This window comes from Ascaphus truei, chromosome 8 (assembly GCF_040206685.1).
Source record: "Ascaphus truei isolate aAscTru1 chromosome 8, aAscTru1.hap1, whole genome shotgun sequence".
NCBI classification, from domain to species: Eukaryota; Metazoa; Chordata; class Amphibia; order Anura; family Ascaphidae; genus Ascaphus; species Ascaphus truei.
The window spans coordinates 36,042,960-36,063,133 of NC_134490.1; the positions used below are offsets into that span (position 1 = coordinate 36,042,960).

The 20,174-nt window shown below is 47.2% G+C and overlaps 1 protein-coding gene across 1 annotated transcript in view; it reads left to right on the top strand.

Moving 5' to 3' along the window:
* Window positions 1–20,174, top strand: part of LOC142501463 (thimet oligopeptidase-like) — a 55,182-nt gene that overhangs the window by 12,962 nt on the left and 22,046 nt on the right. The window contains exons 2-4 of the mRNA XM_075611415.1: window positions 4,628–4,831; window positions 8,127–8,275; window positions 10,290–10,397. Of these exons, the coding sequence (XP_075467530.1) occupies window positions 4,628–4,831; window positions 8,127–8,275; window positions 10,290–10,397 (461 nt within the window). The remainder of the gene's footprint in view (window positions 1–4,627; window positions 4,832–8,126; window positions 8,276–10,289; window positions 10,398–20,174) is intronic.

Consider the following 20,174-nt stretch of genomic DNA (forward strand, 5'->3'; position numbering starts at 1 on the left):
CATATACCACCCCGCAATACATATACAAAATACATCCTCAATACATGTAAAAATGCACCGACCCAATATATATATAAAAATACACCCACCCCCAATACATATAAAAATACACCCACCCCCAATACATATAAAAATACACCCCCCCCAATACATATAAAAATACACCCACCCCCAATACATATAAAAATACACCCACCCCCAATACATATAAAAATACACCCACCTCTCAATACATATAAAAATACACCCACCCCCAATACATATAAAAATACACCCACCTCTCAATACATATAAAAATACACCCACCTCTCAATACATATAAAAATACACCTACTCTCAATATATATAAAAATACACCCACCTCTCAATACATATAAAAATACACCCACCCCCAATACATATAAAAATACACCTACTCTCAATATATATAAAAATACACCTACCTCTCAATTCATATAATAATACAAATACATATAAAAATACACCCTCCACCCCTAATACATATAAAAATACACCCACCCAAAATACATATAAATATAAATTGTTCAGCTGATTTTAGGGGGATACATTTTTATATATAGACGCACTTACCAGTATACGCTCCTACTATATCTGTTTGTTTCTCCTACCAATTAGATTGTAAGCTCTTCAGAGCAGGGACTCCTTTTCCTAAATGTTACTTTCATGTCTGAAGCACTTATTCCCACAACTTATTTGTATTATTTGTTATTTATATTTTTGTCACGTGTATTACTACTGTGAAGCGCTATGTGCATTAATGGCGCTATATAAATAAAGACATACAGTACATACATATTGTAAGAGAAACACTCCTCACACTCCAAACAATAGTAGTATCAGTGTACTGATTGACTGTGCAAAAACAGGGACAAAGGTACTGTATAAAGCAACTAAAGTGGAAAGCACTGTATCCTTTATTTACAAAATGTTTTACCAGGAAGAAATACATTGAGAGTTACCTCTCGTTTTCAAGTATGTCCTGGGCATAGAGTTACAGTATGATGAAAAATACATGATTACAAATACATAGTTACATAAGTGAACATTATATACAAGACATAGCATGCACAGTTAGAGATAATATATATTATAGGCGTATGTAACAGTTACAGACCAGATTAAAATGTGAGACAGCGTTAGTTTCTAAAGAAATTAGACTGGTGGCGGCTGTGACTCTCCGGTAGATTGCGCCAGTTATGGGGTTTATGGACGAATAATATTTTCACTTTTTTTTCTATATATAGCTATAACCAGGCTTTTGTTTTCCATAGCTATAAGAAGAGCCATGCTAAGTGCTTCATTGCGTTATGGGTTAAGTGAAATTGTGTGTGTGTGCAGAATAAGTTTTTCCCTTCGAACTTTCCTTAATGCTGAAACTGTAATTTCTATTTTTAGCTGGGCCTCTTATCTTATCTATTAACCCCCCCTTGTAGAGTCAGAGAGAGAGAGAGAGAGATGTACTGGCTGTCGGCCTTGAGAAAGATGAGGTAGTTTAGCACATGCGTTTTATATTTTGCTTAATCTGCTAAAATATATTGCAAAATGTATAACCAAGTAACTGTAACTGCAAGAAAAACAAGATAAAGAAAAGTAGGATGTCCAATGACGTCATAAGTGCTGACATTGTGATATTAAATATGCCCGCCCCTTCTTTTGGTATAAGATAGCTTACTTAGAGCCTATAGTGCACTGTTACTCTTGCAAGCAGCTGCTGCAATAAAGTTTCTCAACAGATTGTTTTTGACTAAAAGGAATAAGTGTGGGACTGAGTTTTTCCACGACAGTTTATTGTGCCGTGACTCAGGTGGCTAAACTCATTGAAGATACCAGCAATATCAGCGTGCCTTTTTGCCAGTCTCAGGTGTGCCTAAAAAGGTAAGAAAGACCTTGTTTTTTTTTTACAAAACATCTCAATTTGTTATGGGTTCTGGAAAAGGGGAGTGAATAGATAAGTTGAAGGCATCCTCATATTAAATTGATGCCATCAATGTGTTGCAGGCTAGAATTAGGATTGACGCATTGGTAACCTGTGTAACTCCCCTGAGGTAAGTGTACCCACTAACGGAATCCTAGCTTTACATTTTAGTAGGATAGCCTGAGCATGTACAGTAACTGAGAACTCTCTATACCAGGGTTTCCCAAACTTTTTTTTCCGTGACCCGGTTATTTTTGAACTTCTCCTTTGTGACCCACTAAAAATTTTATCGCCTATACTGGCCTATAGGGCCTGCACAGACACACACACAGCCACTGATACACACACACACAGCCACTGATACACAGCCACAGCCACTGACACACGCAGCCACTGACACACACACTGATACACACACACGCAGCCACTGACACACACACACACGCAGCCACACAGAGACACGGCTACACACACACACACACACTGATACACACACAGAGACACTGCTACACACACACACACAGACACTGATACACACACACACACACACACACAGACACTGATACACACACACACAGACACTGATACACACACACACACACAGACACTGATACACACACACTGATACACAGACACTAATACACACACACACTGATATATACACACACACACACACACACACAAACACACACACAGACACTGATACAGATACACACACACACTCGCTCTCCCCTATACGCACACAGACACAAACAGTGAATTACAGGCAATGACGGATGTGAGTGACTGGAGGGGGGGCCAGGGACTGGGTGGGTGGGAGGAGGGGGGGACTGGGTGGGTGGGAGGAGGGGGGGACTGGGTAGGTGGGAGGAGGGGGGGACTGGGTAGGTGGGAGGAGGGGGGGACTGGGTGGGTGGGAGGGGGGGGACTGGGTGGGTGGGAGGGGGGGGACTGGGTGGGAGGGGGAGGGGGACTGGGTGGGAGGGGGGACTAGGACTGGGGGGGAGGGGGACTGGGACGAGGACTGGGTGGGTGGGAGGGGGGACTGGGACTGGGGGGGAGGACTGGGTGGGTGGGGGTGGGAGGGGGGGGTGGGGACTGGGTGGGTGGGGGAGGGGGACTGAGTGGGAGGGGGGGGTGGGGACTGGGTGGGTGGGGGAGGGGGACTGGGTGGGAGGGGGGACTGGGACTGGGGGGGGTGGGAGGGGGGACTGGGACTGGGGGGGGGGTGGGAGGGGGGACTGGGACTGGGTGGGTGGGAGGGGGGACTGGGATTGGGTGGGTGGGAGGGGAGGGGGGACTGGGACTGGGTGGGTGGAGGGGAGGGGGGACTGGGACTGGGTGGGTGGGGGGGAGGGGGGACTGGGACACTTGGGTGGGAGGCAGTGACTGGGTGGGTGTGTGGGAGATGGTGGGTGAGTGACTGGGTGGGTGGGAGACAGTGGGTGGGTGGGTGACAGTGACTGGGTGGGTGACTTTGACAGTGACTGGGTGGGTGACAGTGACTGGGTGGGTGACAGTGACTTTGACAGTGACTGGGTGGGTGGGTGACAGTGACTGGGTTTGACAGTGACTGGGTGGGTGACAGTGACTTGACAGTGACTGGGTGGGTGGGTGACAGTGACTGGGTGGGTGACAATGACTGGGTGGGTGAGTGACAGTGACTGGGTGGGTGACAGTGACTGGGTGGGTGACAGTGACTTTGGGTGACAGTAACTGGGGGTTGACAGTGACTGGGTGGGTGACAGTGACTGGGTGGGTGACAGTGACACTTGACAGTGACTTTGACAGTGACTGGGTGGGGTGACTTACCTTGCCACCGGACGCTTTCCCCTGCTGCCCCCGATATCCCCTGCTGTCCCCGATATCCCCTGCTGCCCGGGACGGGAGGTGGGCTTGTGGGCACGGGAGGTGGGCTCGGGAGGGGGTGCCACGGGAGGTGAGCTCGGGAGGGGGTGCCACAGGAGGTGAGCTCGGGAGGGGGTGCCACGGGAGGTGAGCTCGGGAGGGGGTGGCACAGGAGGTTAGCTCGGGAGGGGGTGGCACGGGAGGTGAGCTCGGGAGGGGGTGGCACGGGAGGTGGGCTCGGGAGGGGGTGCCACGGGAGGAGGTGCCACGGGAGGTGAGCTCTGGAAGCGGGTCGCGGGAGGAAGCGGGCCGCAGAGGACTTCCTCCTCCGTCCCACGTTGGGAGCGGGGGGGGAGGAAGGGAGCGGGGGGGAGGAAGGGAGCGGGGGGGAGGAAGGGAGCGGGGGGAATCGCTGCCATTTTTTTTAACTCGAGCGGGGGGGGGGGGGGGGGCGCGGACGGGAGACACCGCGCGGCCAGCCTCGCTGCGACCCGGCAATTTTGGTGCAGTGGCCCGGTGCCGGGTCGCGACCCACCATTTGGGAAACGCTGCTCTATTGTATCTATCCTTGTGTTTGTTCTCTTTTATAACCTTAGAAGTTTTCTTCTTTCTCCCTTTGTGTAACTGTGAAGTGCTTTTGAGACCCATTGGGAGAAAAGTGCCATATAAAGTAATTATTTTTATTATAAATATCCTTAAAATGCAAATGACTTCCATGGGTGACAGTGATATCGCAGTAATAAAACAACTCACTATCAACTTATCGTAATTTTCTTATGGCGATATTAGTGTCATATCGGTATATTGTTCAACGTGTGCACTCTGCACTGTATCCCCTCTCAGGTCACAGGATGGCGGCCCAGCCCAGTAAGAAAGGAGAGAACCGTATGAAGTGGGACCTGACGCCTGAGAAGATTCACTCTTTGACATCAGGACTCATTGAGAAAACCAAGAGTGTGTATGACTTGGTGGGGAGCCTGGATCTGAGCTCTGTCACCTATAAGAACACGCTGAACATACTGGCAGATGTGGAGCTAGAGTATGTGGGTAAGCAGATATGTCGCTGGTTTGATACCTTCTCTGACACAAGGGATGAATTATTGTGTGGAGATATAGATATCTATATGTGTGTGTGTGTGTGTATGTATATATATATATATATATATAAGTGTAGCCAGGTCACCTTTTTCCCCCTGCGACCACCCAGGGAGCCTCCGTGGCCAGGAGAGATGCCGGGTACTGCCGGAGGCCAGCGGCAGACCCGACGGCCATCCCAAGGGTGGGGGCTGTTGCAGGGAGCGGTGCTCTGTCTCCGCGAGTGGGTCGGTTGCCGGGGACGCGATCGGGCCGTCGCTAAGGCCGCGGTCGCGTCTCTGAGGTCCCGGCGGCCGGCGAAGAGGGCGCCGCCATTACCCCGCCATTCGCGCATGCGCAGTGATCGCGCATGCGCAAGGGAGCCCCGCGAGTTAAGTAGGCATTGCGCGAGTGTAGGAGCAGGCCAGGAGAGTCGCGCGAGAGTAGGGATAGGTAGTGAGATGCTGCGGCGGCCATTAGGGGTTAGTGCAGGCAGAGGGAAGGCGCGCACGCGGCCCCAATGTTATTGCAGGTGCCTCGGGACTACAACTCCCATGAGGCTTAGGGCCACGCACCCCAGGTGCCTCATAGGAGCCAATAGGGTTGCAGGACTGCCAGGAGAAGTGGATACATTTGGCGGGCTGGCAGCTACGTGTCAGTCAGAGCAAGGAGCAGACAAGGGAAGGAGGTAGGGTGCAGGAGAGAGGGATCCCCTGTACTAGGCCAGCACCCCCTTGGCCCAAGATAGCTCTGAGTTACCCTATGATAGGAGTGTTGCCAGGGACTGCCCTAGAGTAAGGGACCCTGTCACTCAAGTCAGTCAGTTATTAGTGGGTAATTGCTGAGGGAGGCCCAAGATAGGGACGCTACCCTTAGTGTAGAGTGCTGCCTTGTCAGAGTCACGGCAGTTAGGTGGTGAGGTCTGACAGGCAGGCACCTTGTTGCGCAGCACGTTGGCTGCAAGCATTTAGTGAGGCTGAAGGGACTTGGGTAGTTAGGGGAGTGGGACATGTCATAACCCCTGTAGGCCCCGAGGAGTTGCCCAAGCCACTACAGGTTGTTGTTCTACAGGGACAGGCCCTAGGTTAAGGGTTCCTGTCACGTTAGTACCACTTAGATAGATAGGGACACAGCGGCTGCTGCTGTTCCTGTGGAAGCGGTTGGACCCACGTTGGGGTCCACAGAGACGATTCCAGAGTGGGACCGCCCTGGCGGTCCGCACGTGCCGGAGTTCGGTTGGAGGATCAGACGGATTCATCACACGTCTGACCCTTTGTGAAGATTGCTGACCCGAGCATCGGAGTGCTCGGCAGGTATCTAATACATAAGTGCACCACTGGGCCCTTAGCGTAATTAGTGACTGCGCAGTCACCCATTGACTCTCTGTAGGAGTACGGGACATTGGGTGGGGTTCTTTGGACACTGGGTGGGATCACTTGGTGTTGGGGAATCATCCTGCGAGACGTCACGGTTAGTGTCTCCTCGTGAGAGGGACACAGGTTAGTCATACATGTGAGTAAAATCCTTAGTTATTATACCTTGCTGTCTATGTGATCATTATTGTTGTCCTGCGAGGAACCACTCCCCCTCTGGTGGGAGCCATCGCAGGTGGAGGCGCTGAATTGAGTAAGTGGTTACCCCTAGTATAATTGCCCCAGGTTCCCCGTGGCGGAAGCTCAGCCCTCCCGTGAGCCAACAGGTAACGCACCACACCTATGGTAACACCGTATGTTCCTTGCACCCACATCAGATCTGCGATTGGGGGGGGGGGGATACCCGTTACATATATATATATATATATATATATATATATATATATATATATATATATATATAAAAAATAAATAAATATAGTATACAGAGTCAGATGGCACTCGCAAAAATGTTAAAGATAGGTGCTTGTCCCATAGATCAATAAACAAAAATAGAAATTCCTTACCAGGCAGACCGGGAGTCCAAGACCACGCAGTTCTCCTCTCTTCTTCAGGTCAAGCAATACTGATATACAAAGGATTCAATGGCTAAAACAGTGTAGAGACAGATACAGTAAATATCTGTTGTTTTTATTTCCTCCCTCTACACAGTATTAGCCATTGAATCCTTTGTATATCAGTATTGCTGACCTGAAGAAGAGAGGAGAACTCTCGAAAGCTTGTTCTATGACATAAATTGTTAGTCCAATACAAAAGGTATCACCTAATACTGAAGAACTCATTTATTCTGCACTATATATATATATATATACTCAACAAATCTGTTCGGCACGGGCGAGAGGATTTTGCCTGCTGGCGATGCGTCATGGCCGCGCAAGCAGCGCACACGGTTCTTTGCCAATTCCCCTGCTTGCGCCGGAAAAAAAATCCCCCTACCAGCATGGGCTGATGCGACTTGGCGCGCTGCCAGGATTTTTTTTGACGCACAGCCAAGCTCTATTTGAGCCCGCGCAGTGAAGCCCCTCCTTTTTCATCCTGATCCTGCAAGGAGCAAGTAAGGTTAGCCCCATGCCTCTTCCCATGCCTCCCTTGCCTCCCATACCGGCGATGACTCCCACTTGTTTGCGAAGCCCCCCCTACTAGTGTGCGATGGTCCCCCCTTGTGTGCGATGGGCCCCCCTTGTGTGCGATGGGCCCCCCTTGTGTGCGATGGCCGTGTGTGTGTGGGTGAGTGAATACAGACACCCACGCACCCACAGTCTGTCACCTTCCCACCCAGTCAGTCATAGTTACCCACCCAAGTGTCAATCACCCACCCAATGCTCCAAGGAGCATTTCTCAAGCCGACCACATGTGTATAATACATATCTTTATATACCCTTCCCCAACCTCGTACTCTCAAAAACCCCACACAGGCAGGGGACCTGCCACTTACCACTAGTGTGTGCCTGTATATGTTGTGTATATGATGTGTGTGTGTGTGTGTGTGTGTGTGTGTGTGTGTGTGTGTGTGTGTGTGTGTGTGTGTGTGTGTGTGTGTGTGTGTGTGTGTGTGTGTGTGTGTGTATATGTTGGAACTATATGTGTTCATTGTCTATTGCTCTGTTAACGATTAAAAAGGTGACAAAGAAATTTACTATAATAGAGAAAGTTTTCTGGTTTTTCCCCCTTCCGAATTTCCAAAAACTTTAATAAGCTGAGTGAATGTTCTGAGTGAAACGTGAGCTCAGCATTTGTACCCACAGACAGAAATGATGCTTTGTCGGGTACAGCCTCCACCGTCTCCTCTGCTATTCTGCATCCCTGCATATAACGGTCTCTGTGTATTGTTCCAGTTCAAAGGAGCATGTTGGGCTTCCTCCAGCACGTGTCCCCCAACAAAGACATCCGCACGGCCAGTACCGAGTCCGACAAGAGGTTGTCAGAGTTTGATGTGGAGAAGAGTATGAGGGAGGATGTGTATTGGAGAATCGAGCACTTAAAGGTGGGGTGAGGCCTCAACCCTCAGTGTCGCGCTAAACCTGCCACTCACACTCATCATTAACCTGCCTGTTAATCAGGGCCGGACTTTGACCTTCTGAGGCCCTAAGCTATGTTAAGGTTAAGAGGCCCAAATATGAGACACAGATGTATTATTGTGACTGAAGGAACCATTGATCATATCAACATGAAACTGAAATGAATGAAAGCATTATTCTAGCATTGTTATATACAAACATGACGCTAAACATAAAGCTAAAATGAACAGTGTTTGCACATCACCTTAATTTTTAATATTAAAACATTTTATTTTGTGATTGTTGGAGAGCGAAGTCATTGATGATGTCTTCAACTCATAAGCTATGAAGTTTGTCACTTTCGATGCACGTGATGTTTAGGGTCATATTTGAACAAAAATGTCCATATTTACAGAAAATCTTCTTTTTCCCATATCTTTATTTATCTCTGGATTTTAAAACTTGAAATGCATGATTTTTATTTTTTGTGGCCCCTGATATTGTGAGGCCCTATACTGTAGCTATGTCAGCTTATGTGTAAGCCCGGCATTACTGTTAGTACATTGTCACTTGTGTATGTTTGGTCACAATCTGCAGCACTGCTCATTTTATAGAGTTTAAAAGGATATCCGGAAAGTCTGGATTAAAAACTTTGAAATTTACTGCAGATGAGCACATTTCCCCTGGTTTTCACTTCTAGTTTTACTCAATGAAAATTGCTGGTTCTTTCGGTATATTGAATATACTGTAAGTGTTCTTCCAACAGGTAAAAACGTCTTCGTGTTACAGAACGAACATCCAAAATGCAATACTAGCTCCTGCTAATAACTACAGCTGCTAAGCCTCACTGTGTACTCCCTAATACCCTCCCTATCTATTAGGACGTTTATACTCCATGTCAGAACACAGAAAGAACTGCGGCTTTAAGTATATCACTTTATACCTGTCCTGAGACAGAGAATTCTTGCTAAAATAAGGTGTGGAAAAAATGAGGAACTGTAACTCTTTTTTGCTATCTTTCTGTTTTCTGCTTCTACTGGCCTTGTCTCTTCATTGTATAAACCCTTAGGGGTACAATCTATATCTGCCTAAACAGCCATTCATCCAAAATCACCCATACATATCTAATAAAGAATTATTTATTTATAAAATGTTTTACCAGGAAGTAATACATTGGGAGTTACCTCTCGTTTTCAAGTATGTCCTGGGCATATAGTTAAGATGACAAATAGTACATGGTTACAAATACAGTTACATAAGTGAACAGGGTATACATTATATACAAGACATTGCATGCACAGTTAAAGATAATATATATTATGGGCGTATGTAACAGTTACAGACCAGATTAAAATGTGAGATAGCCTTAGTTTTGAAAGAACTTAAACTGGTGGTGGATGTGTAGGTTGTTCCAGTTTTGGGGTGCACGGTAAGAGAAGAAGGAGCGGCCGGATACTTTGTTGAGCCATGGGACCATGAACAGTCTTTTGGAGTCAGATCTCAGATGATAAGTGCTGCATGTGGTAAGGGTGAGGAGCTTGTTCAGGTAGACGCGTAGCTTGCCCAGAAAGTATTTGAAAGCAAGACAGGAGAGATGAACTTTGCGCCTAGACTCAAGTGATGACCAATCTAGTTATTTGAGCATTTCACAGTGATGTGTGTGGTAGTTGCATTGGAGAACAAAACGGTATATTGAATTGTAGAGGGTGTCAAGTTTGTTAAGGTGGGTTTGGAGTGCCGAGCCGTATTCTATGTCTCCATAGTCGATAATTGGCATTAGCATCTGCTGTGCGATACGCTTTCTGACGAGCACGCTTAGGGAGGATTTGTTCCTATAAAGTACCCCTAGTTTGGCATAGGATTTGGATGTCAGGGTATCAATGTGCATCCCGAAGAATAGGGCCCTTGGTCCTTTCCTTTACAGGGATGTGTTTTTTGTTGTTGTTTTTTCTGATTCATTTCAACATTAATATGTATTTTCATGTTTGTTAATGATTGTAGACAATTCTAACTCCGAATTTCCTGAAACCAGAAGCGGAGAGATTCTTAGAGAGATTGATCAAGTTGGGCCAGAGAAACGGCCTGAATCTTCAGCCAAAGATGCAGCAGGTTGGGATGATTCCATATTAGTTATATTGTATTGTGTGGCATTAGGAGATGCAGTGACTCAGTGAGTAAAGACACTGACTCTGTAAACCAGCGGGCTCCAAACTCTTCAGTACGAGGGACACATCGTATATTCTACACATTTTGTGGGCCAAAGGATAACATGTTTCACAAGTGATATTCTTTATTGGCTATATGCTAACGGTGGAGGTTTTTTGTTGCCTTTTGCACCCACCATAACTTAAAATGTATATGGTAAACCTACCCAGCCTAAAAATATTGCAAAGCATGTATAAACCAACCTCACACTGATGATACCCATCAAGGTTGAAACATGTCTGTGAGTGGTTTGACTTGCTTTGCTTGTCCCATGCTTTGCTTAAAAGCTGTGTGAACGGCGATGCATTTGCTTAAATGGGCTCAAAGTGAATGGATATTCCAGGCAAAAGATGACACATTGTGTGCTCATTTGCATGTAATTTCCCAGAATCCCTTGCTGCTGTGGTGATAATGGTTGAAAGGCAGGGTTGCAGACCTGTCTAAGACATGTGAATGTGCTCACAAGTGAAATTCTTTATTTGTTATTGTGACGGAGCGGCCTGTAGGCGAGGATAGATTGTCTTTGCATCTGAGTGTTCCGCTTAACTTAACAAACACAAAATAATGAAATAAAATCCTATTCCCGTTAGGGAAACTAACTACACCAGTAGGTCCCTAGCTAACGGCGCTGGCCAACTAACCTTGTACCCAGCCCAAAACATGCCCTGGTATATGGAACAAAGTAACAGTCTCTGCACAGAACAAATAAATGGTTTTTGCTTATCTGTCAGTCCTTCTTTTTATCCTGGGTGTGATTCCCAGCTGAACCCCGCAGTCCTGCTTCTTTCAGTCCTAGGGTCCATAACAGCCAGAATCTCCCTGGCTGGAAGAACTTTCACTTCCTCTCTCTCTCTCTGTGGAGGAAAGCAGTCTCTCTGTCTCTGACAGCTTCCTGTCTTTTATCCCTTTTATATCAGGAGTTGATTGTCCACACCTCCCTGTTCAGGTGTGAAATCCGACACACGTGCAGTCTAGGAAGGCAGTTAACCTCTTCACTACCTTACAGATATATATATTTGGACTCAAATTTACATTTGAAATTGATGCTGTGTCTACAGTTTTTCTTGATTTAGTCCTCACCTCAGATTCAGACTCAAACATTATTACAACTACGCATTTCAAGTCTGTATCTGTCTGTATCTGTCAACAGCTACATTCATGCGTCCAGTAATCACCATAAACAATGGCTCAACAATATTCCTCTAGGCCAGTTTCATAGACTAAGAAGAAACTGTACTAGTGACAGTGATTTTTTATGCCAGTCTGATATACTTGGGAAAAATTATTGTCCAAAGGTTATGATCCTGATCTAGTCTCCGACTCCTTCAGCAAAGTTAGCTCTCTGGACAGGTCGGTTTTATTAAACAAATCTAAAACCAAATCTGAGATAGGTACACGCTTGAGTTATGATACTCCAAGAGAATCTATTAAGACTGGTTTATCAACTGTGAGGTTTATAACTACATATAACCAGTCTTTCAGATCTATCAACAGAATCCTTAACAATCATTGGAGCGTCCTCAAGTGTGATCCCCACTTGGGGTCTATCCTGCCAGAGAGAGCCTCCATAGTCTACACAGGAAGGCTAGAAATATCAAAAGCATTCTAGCTCCTACCAAACTCAGGTTAGCCAAATCATCTAATCTTCCTGTTCGTGGGGGTTTTATGGGCAATCACAAATGTGGACGTAGTCGGTGTATCACTTGCAGACACCTCCGTATTGAATCCCAATTTTGTTCCCCTAGCAGAGGGACCACACATTTTATTACCAGCTCCATCAATTGTCCAAGTACTTATATAGTATATCTCATTCAGTGTGGATGCGGTCAACAATATGTTGGCCGTACTACCAGGTCCCTCAGCACTCGCTTCCTGGAGCACAGGAGAAATGTTATAAAAGGTTTAAATACCCATAGTGTCTCTCGACACTTTAAATCCAGACATAATCAGGATCCCAAGTCCATGACTATCATGGGACTTGAGAGGATTTCTCCTTGTGCTCTGGGAGGCGATCGCTTCAAAACCCTCTGCAAGCGGGAAACGTTCTGGATCCACCAGCTGGGTACTTTGACCCCTGGTGGATTGAACGAATGTTTGGATGTCAGTACGCTGGTCTGAGTTCCTCCTGTGGACATATTCTCCCGGCTTTTCTGGTCTCCTCTGCATTCCTCTGTCATCTATTTGTATGAATCCTTCCCAGATCTTTTTCTGATCTTGGAAGGAGGCATCTGTTATCGTTCATATTCTCACTATTAGTACATGTATAAAATATACATGTGTGTGTATATATATATATATCCTATATCCCTGACTTGGGCCCATACCTCATATATCACCATTATGTGGTGTACTAGTACTACATTTTACCACCTATTAAGTACATATCGTCTTGTCCCATTATGTTTGTCAGGCCCACTATATGTCCCTTATACTTTATTATATCATACATTTTGATCTATATTCATTATATATTTTTATTATATTATTACTTTTCATATTATTCAATCATCTTTTCTTTTTTCACCTTCTTATTAATTTCATATACTACACATTATTACATGGGTCTCTGAGTGTATATATATATATATTTCCATGCAGATTGTTGTTTTTTTCTATATTCTTTGAAAATCACTATTATAGGTTATTTAATATGTAATAGATATTTAGATATTGTCTATTTTTGATATCACTAACTGTCATAATGATATATGTATTGGATATATTCACTTACTAGATGTCACTCACCTATTTATTATGTTTTATTGATGTGTGTATAGTTTTCTATATGTATATATACATTTATTTCTATAATCGTAGTTTTTTTTACACTTTATTTGATTTAGTTTATTGAATGTAGTCTCATTGTATAGTACTAGCCTTTCTTTTGTTTTTTCTTCATAGCTCCGTTTATCATTAGTGCGGTATTTATTAGTTCACTCAGTCCTTATATATTGAATTACTTACTACCAGCTGGATTGAGGGGTTGCTAAGATACCATTAGGGTATATATACATATCCCTACATCCCCTCTTTACCACCCTTTGAAAAAGTCGCCCGTGTGTGACGAAACGCATCAGGAGCGTCATTACGCAATACGCACGGACACTACGTCATCACGCATGCGCAGGAACAGGCCGGTTCGAGCGCTAAACAACACAGAGGCCATCCAGCAAGGAGACATTTTCTGGGATTCCTGGGACGTTTTGCTGTGCAATATCTATGCACCCTGGACATCCTGACGGATCACTGCCCCTTCATCTCTGAGAGACTGATGGACTTTTGATTCAAGCACAGATACCGGATGGTGGTGATATTGTCACGAAATGCTTTTAATCCTTGTACCCTTGTGAGTTCATTTCTTCCCCCTCCCTTCCTTTCCCTTCATTAAATATACGGTTTTATACTATGGGGCGTGCGCTCTCTCCTCTCTCTTTTCTGCAGATTCCAAACGGATGTGGTTAATCCCCTTGAGAGCAGCCGGAGACCCATTTTCCAGCATCACCATTATCATTGTTGGACATTTTTGAAAGGACTGGTTTTTACTTCTTTTCATTTTTCATCACAGTTTGAATTAATATTTGGTTTTATATTTAACACTATCATTCAATCTATTTTATCAGGCACTTACACATTTATATTAACTTACACATTTATATTATGTTGGTCTATTCTTGGTATTAATATTATATATTTATTATATTTATTTTATATCTAATACCCATTCTAGGCGCTGCTTTATTGTTTTTTTCGTTTGTCTTCCATATATATATATATGTATATATATATATATATATAATGAATGAATAGGTTTTATTTGGATCTTTTTGGAGTAATCAGCATGATATAATTCAGGACAAAAGAGAAATGTTAGACCACGGCTACGGACACGACAATTCTACATTCTATATCCCTGGACCCCGGCACCGCACAACGACAATCCGATCTCTCCAATCCAAGACAACGGCAAGTACCTCGACCAATCTGACTTCTCCTACCCTGACCCAGCTACATAACTACCACTCTGCACTCTGGACGTGGCTGCTCGATTGTAGGTCTTTGGCTACTGACATCCCCACCTCAGCCTCGCGGTCCCTCCTTGTTTGTGGTGAGCACACGTTACAGAATGCTCAGCCACGCAAACATGGACCCCGCTGAGGTGGGCCGACTTTTGCATGCTCGTGCCAACATGTTTGATAAGCTGGAAAAATACTTGGCACAAAATGACCAACATTTGGAGCAACCCCACCACTCGGTTCAAGCTATTAATGACCAGACCCAAGGTGGCCCCTCTCACTCTGTGCCCCCAGCGACTGTCCCACCACCCATTCCGATGACCGCAGCCTCTGAACCACGACTAGCTACTCCAAATCGCTACGGCGGCGATCCTCTGGGCTGCCGCGGCTTTTTGAACCAATAATCCATTCACTTCAAGCTATTACCATCTCGTTTCTGTCTCAGCGATCTAAGGTGGCCTACATTATATCCTTGCTAATGGATGACACTTTGGCGTGGGCTTCTTCCATCTGGGAGCAGAGGTCGGATCTCACCACTGACATCACATGCGTCACCAAGGAATTTCACAGGGTATTTGATACACATGGACGCAAGGTAACTGCCGCCTCTTCCCTTTTCAATATTTCTCAAGTTAACAGTCCTGTGGCCCGGTATGCAGTTGAATTCCAGACCATAGCCACCGAGACAGACTGGAACGACAAGGCCTTGACTGCGGCCTTCTGGCAAGGCTTGTCCAAAAGACTCAAGGATGAACTTGCGGCACAGGAATGCTCCACTAAACTAAAGGACTTTGTTGCACTTTGTATCCAGATGAACTAACGACTTAAGGAGAGGAGAACCGAGAGAAACCGGCACCAACAAGGTTTGCAGCCTCTTCTTATGCAATCCACAGGAGTCGTTAACCCGTCCTCCCCTGCTTTGGAGGAACCTATGCAGCTTGGAGGTAACAGACTGTCAGCTGGCGAGAAACAGCGCAGACGTAATGCCTGTCTCTGTCTCTACTGCGGTAATTCTGGGAACCTTGTAATTGCCTGTCTTCTCAAATCGGGAAATGCCAAATCCCAGTGAGAGCCGGTAGGGTCACACTGGGAACCGTATCTTCTTCTCCTCCCAAACTTTCAACTAGAATCTTTATTCCCATCACACTACTCGGGGACAACTTCAAGGCCGCCACACATGCCTTCCTGCACTTTGGGTCAGGTAGGAACTTCATTGATCAAGGGTTCGCTGAGAGAAACAAGATTCTTTTGCTATATAAGGATCACCCCATAGGCCTGGAGGCCATGGATGGTCGACCCATACAACCAACCTACATTTCCCTTTAAACCATCCCCTTTAAATAACAGATGTGGGAGGGCCATACCGAGACGATTTAACTGGGCGCCATTCATACCCCTTCAGTCGACGTCATTTTGGGACTACCTTGGCTTCAAATACATAACCCCCTTATTGACTGGACAGAGGCGCTGCACCTCCAGTGGAGCCCTCAGTGCCTCCAGAATTGCTTGTTTCCTCACAAAAACCTAGCTGAGGTATCAGTACCGGAACAGGTAAACGTCCAGTTGCCTGACACAGAATTTTGTGACGTCTTCAACAAAGCCCAAGCCGAGGAACTGCCACCCCATCGGACATTCGACTGTCCCATCGACCTTCTGCCTGGTGCTATTCCTCCATGGGGAGTGTAGAGGGAGAAAGGGGGTGGCCCGGTATTAAAGGGGTTGAACCCCATATGGCCATCCCCTGACCTCACCAGAGAGACAAGGGGTTAACTGGACTACGGTACAGGGATGAGGTTTGCACCTTGTTGTACCTTGAAAATGTATGTTCCCCTGTTCCCATGTTCCATTATAAGCATGTATTTTAATGTTTTAAAGTGCATTTCTGTATCTCCAGTTCTGGAGGTCGCAGAGAGTTCATATTTGGCCAATATGTGGAGTCACTGTAGGCATTCAAAACTGGCAAAGGTCGACCCACTGAACCCACCAGAATGGAACTTATTAATATGTGTAGATATTAAAGTGTATATGTATTTTATTTTGGATCTGTTCTGAAAATGCAGACGCCATTTGTTAGGCTAATAGGTCATGAAGGGCAGACGGCTGAGTAGCCTAAGCACGGCAATCAAAAAGTTAACTGCCTTGATTGTTACCCAATGTCTAGGGATTAAGTATTAATCAATCAACAAATTCTGCCAGTCTGATTGTTGCCTGAGGGCATGGGTTAGTCTGTTAGTCTGTGTCTCCACATTAGAGAGTGGATACAGATAATTGTTCACCAATAGGCTGTGTTCAATGTTAAGAATAGGGTTGCACAGGTATATAAACTGTGTCAACCCTACAGTTTTTAGTTGTGCTGGAGTTGTGCTTCTGATACCATCTTGAATGTCACTGGATTGCTGGAGTTGTGCTTCTGATTCCATCTTGAATGTCACTCGACTGCTGGAGAATTGCTATTGGATACTTCTCCATCCCCCAACCCTAAGTAAGTGTTATCTTCTTGTCTGTTAATTGTACTATATTGCTGTGTTCACCTTATTTAAGGAATAAATTATATTTTATTATATCTAAGCCTCGTTCAGTTCAACCCAGATATTTGGTGTTCATTATATCTTGTCATAAGCTACCATGACAAGCTCTATAATTAACTGGTGGCAGCGGTGGGATTGAACTGAACCTGTATTACAGTGTACGGTAATTACCCTGTAATATAGTGGGAACTCGAAAGGAATTGCGAGTTCCTGGGACTAAATATATTGAACACACAGTAGTGCAACAGTTAACACAAGTTGTAACACCACCTCACTGATGCGACTGAACCATGAGCGAGGCTGAAGGCTCATCCAACATGTGGACCCGAGCTCAGCTGAAGGACAAGTGCCGTGAATATGGAATGCCCTATGAGAACCAGGAGGTCGCAGACATGGTTGACGCAATCGGTGACTATGAAGCCCGGCTTGCAGAGCCTCAGGATACGGCTCAGCTTGCCCTTTTACAGCCACCCGGAGATCAGGGAAGGAACCAGTGCCGGGGCAGCGGAATCTCGGGGTGGGAACGAGTGCACCTCCCGGGAGCAGTGCAACAGGAGGGGTACTGGTTGCTGCGGCAACCAGTCCGTTCACCCCTGAAATGTTGGCACTGATTACTGCGTGGGGAGACAGAGGGACACCGGAGGAGTGGCTGCAGTTTATCACTATGGCAGTGAACAGACCCGCTTATTGCCCCCCTGTCCAACCCAACACAGATGAACTCAAGCTGGACCAGCACAGTCTCACCAAGTTCGTGGAAGGCACTGACCAGATTGACAGTTTCTTAAAGAACTTTGAAACGCAGTGCCGGCATAGGGTTGCACGTTTGGACCCCTTACTGTCCAGCTTGGCTAAGCAGACGATGATGGCGCTTCCAGATGAGTTTGCTGATGACTACGAACACCTGAAAGAACTGTTATTGTTTCAGTACGGTTTTACCCCTGAAGCCTACCGGGGTAAATTCCGGCAGGAGGAGAGGCAGCCCCAGGAGTCCTATGTTACCTACGTGACCCGCATGGCTTTATACGGGATACGCTGGGTGGAGGGCTATGAGGCACGGACTTACCAACGCCTGCTGGACCTCATCTTTCAGGAGCAGCTCATGGAGCAGTGCCCGCCGGCGGTGAGGGCTTGGGTGTACGACAAGAAGCCCAAGACTTACCAGGAGGCGGCGAGGCTTGCAGACGACTATGTGGCCAGCCGAGCCCTGATGACCGCCAAACCAGTAGCCAAGGCGGCGGTGGCGGCGGCACCGGTCAGAAAGTCTGCCAATAACCCCCAATGGTCTCAGAGGCTGCCTGCGGGCAGCAGTCCACCGAAGGCGGGGGAGCTCCGGCACGAGCGCCGGTGCTACAACTGCAACCGCCCTGGTCACATCAGACCAGATTGCCCGGAACCCCTGCGTTCCGGCGGACCCCATCTGGGGCAACACACCCCAGCTGCGAAGCCGGTAGCCCGCATGCGGGTAGCTTCCACCAAAGACACCGGACCGGTCATGGAACCAACTCCCAGCGAGGCGTCCCATGCCACACCTGTCCCGGTTTCATCGGTGCCTACAGCCAGGAGCGGAGGACATCTCAGTGCGGACCTACAGCCGACGGACGGCCGGAGCAGACATCTCACCCGGGTCACAGTCGGTGACCGACAAGCAGTCGGCTTGCTGGATTCAGGAGCTGCAATGACCCTGGTCCGACCTGATATGGTCCGGCCAGAGTAATTGATCCCAGGCCCTGGGATACAGATCACTGTGGCCGACGGAGAGCCACGTTTCCTGCAAGTGGCCTGAATCTTTTTGGATTGGGGAGAGGGCCAGGGTGTGCGGGAGGTGGGGGTTTTACCCGGTTTGGATGCCGATGTTCTTCTTGGCAACGATCTGGGACCGATGACCTGCACCTACGACCGAGTGCCCAAACCCGCTGCAGTGGCGGCGGTTACCCTGAGCCAGACAGCGGCAATGGTGGCGGCGCCAGTCCCCCAGCCTTTGGGACCAACGTTAGCGGAGGGTGCAGAGGAGCCCGGGGAGGTAAGCCAGGATCAGTTGCAACCACAGACTGACTTACTGTTTCCCCTCACCCTTCCCCATTCTGTGGGGTGGCCAGAATTAGGAGCCCAGTTTAGGGAGGCAGTGAAGACAGACCCTACCCTGGCCGGCGTGAGACTTCGGGCGTCCGAATCTCAGTCAGGGGAAGGCACTGAGCACTGCCTATGGTATAAGGGACTCCTGTATAGAGAAGAAGGGAACCCAGGGATAGAGGAGGGATTGACCGGTAAGTGACAGCTAGTAGTGCCCCAGGGGTACCGACAGCAACTGTTATGGGTATCTCACTCTATTCCGTTAGCGGGACATCAGGGGGTCAACAGGACGCGAGCCCAGTTATTACAGCGTTACTACTGGCCGGGGGCATCTCGAGATGTGGGCACTTTCTGCCGCTCTTGTGATGCCTGCCAGCGAGTGGGTAAGGCGGGCGACCGTGTGAAGGCACCCCTGAAATCCCTACCGATAATAGGGGAACCCTTCCAGAAAGTAGCGATGGACCTTGTAGGACACCTTATGATTCCTAGCAGGTCAGGGAAGCGCTACATCCTCACGGTGGTGGATTGTGCCACCCGGTACCCTGAGGCGGTAGCGCTTGGCACCATAGATGCCAAGACAGTGGCAGCAGCTTTGCTGAACATTTTTTCTCTGGTAGGTTTCCCTAGTGGGATCCTAACGAGATCAGGGGTCGCAGTTCATGAGTGAACTGTTACATTGTCTCTGGGATGCATGCGGTGTACAGCACCGGCGCACTACCCCTTACCATCCCCAGACAAACGGATTATGTGAGAGGTTTAACGGTACCCTGAAGCAGATGCTTCGGACCTTTATAGAGGCGGAGGGGAAAGACTGGGAGATTCATTTACAGCACTTGCTGTTTGCCTACCGAGAGGTACCGCAGGAATCTACAGGCTTCTCCCCCTTCGAGCTACTATATGGCCGCAGGGTACGTGGACCTCTGGACCTATTCCATGAGGGATGGGAAGGGGAGACTACTGCTACTGATGCTTCAGTGATCCAGTATGTAGTAGATCTCCGAGACCGGTTAGAGATGCTCATGGGGGTGGCTCAGGACCACCTCAGGGCCGCTCAGACCAAGCAAAAGCAA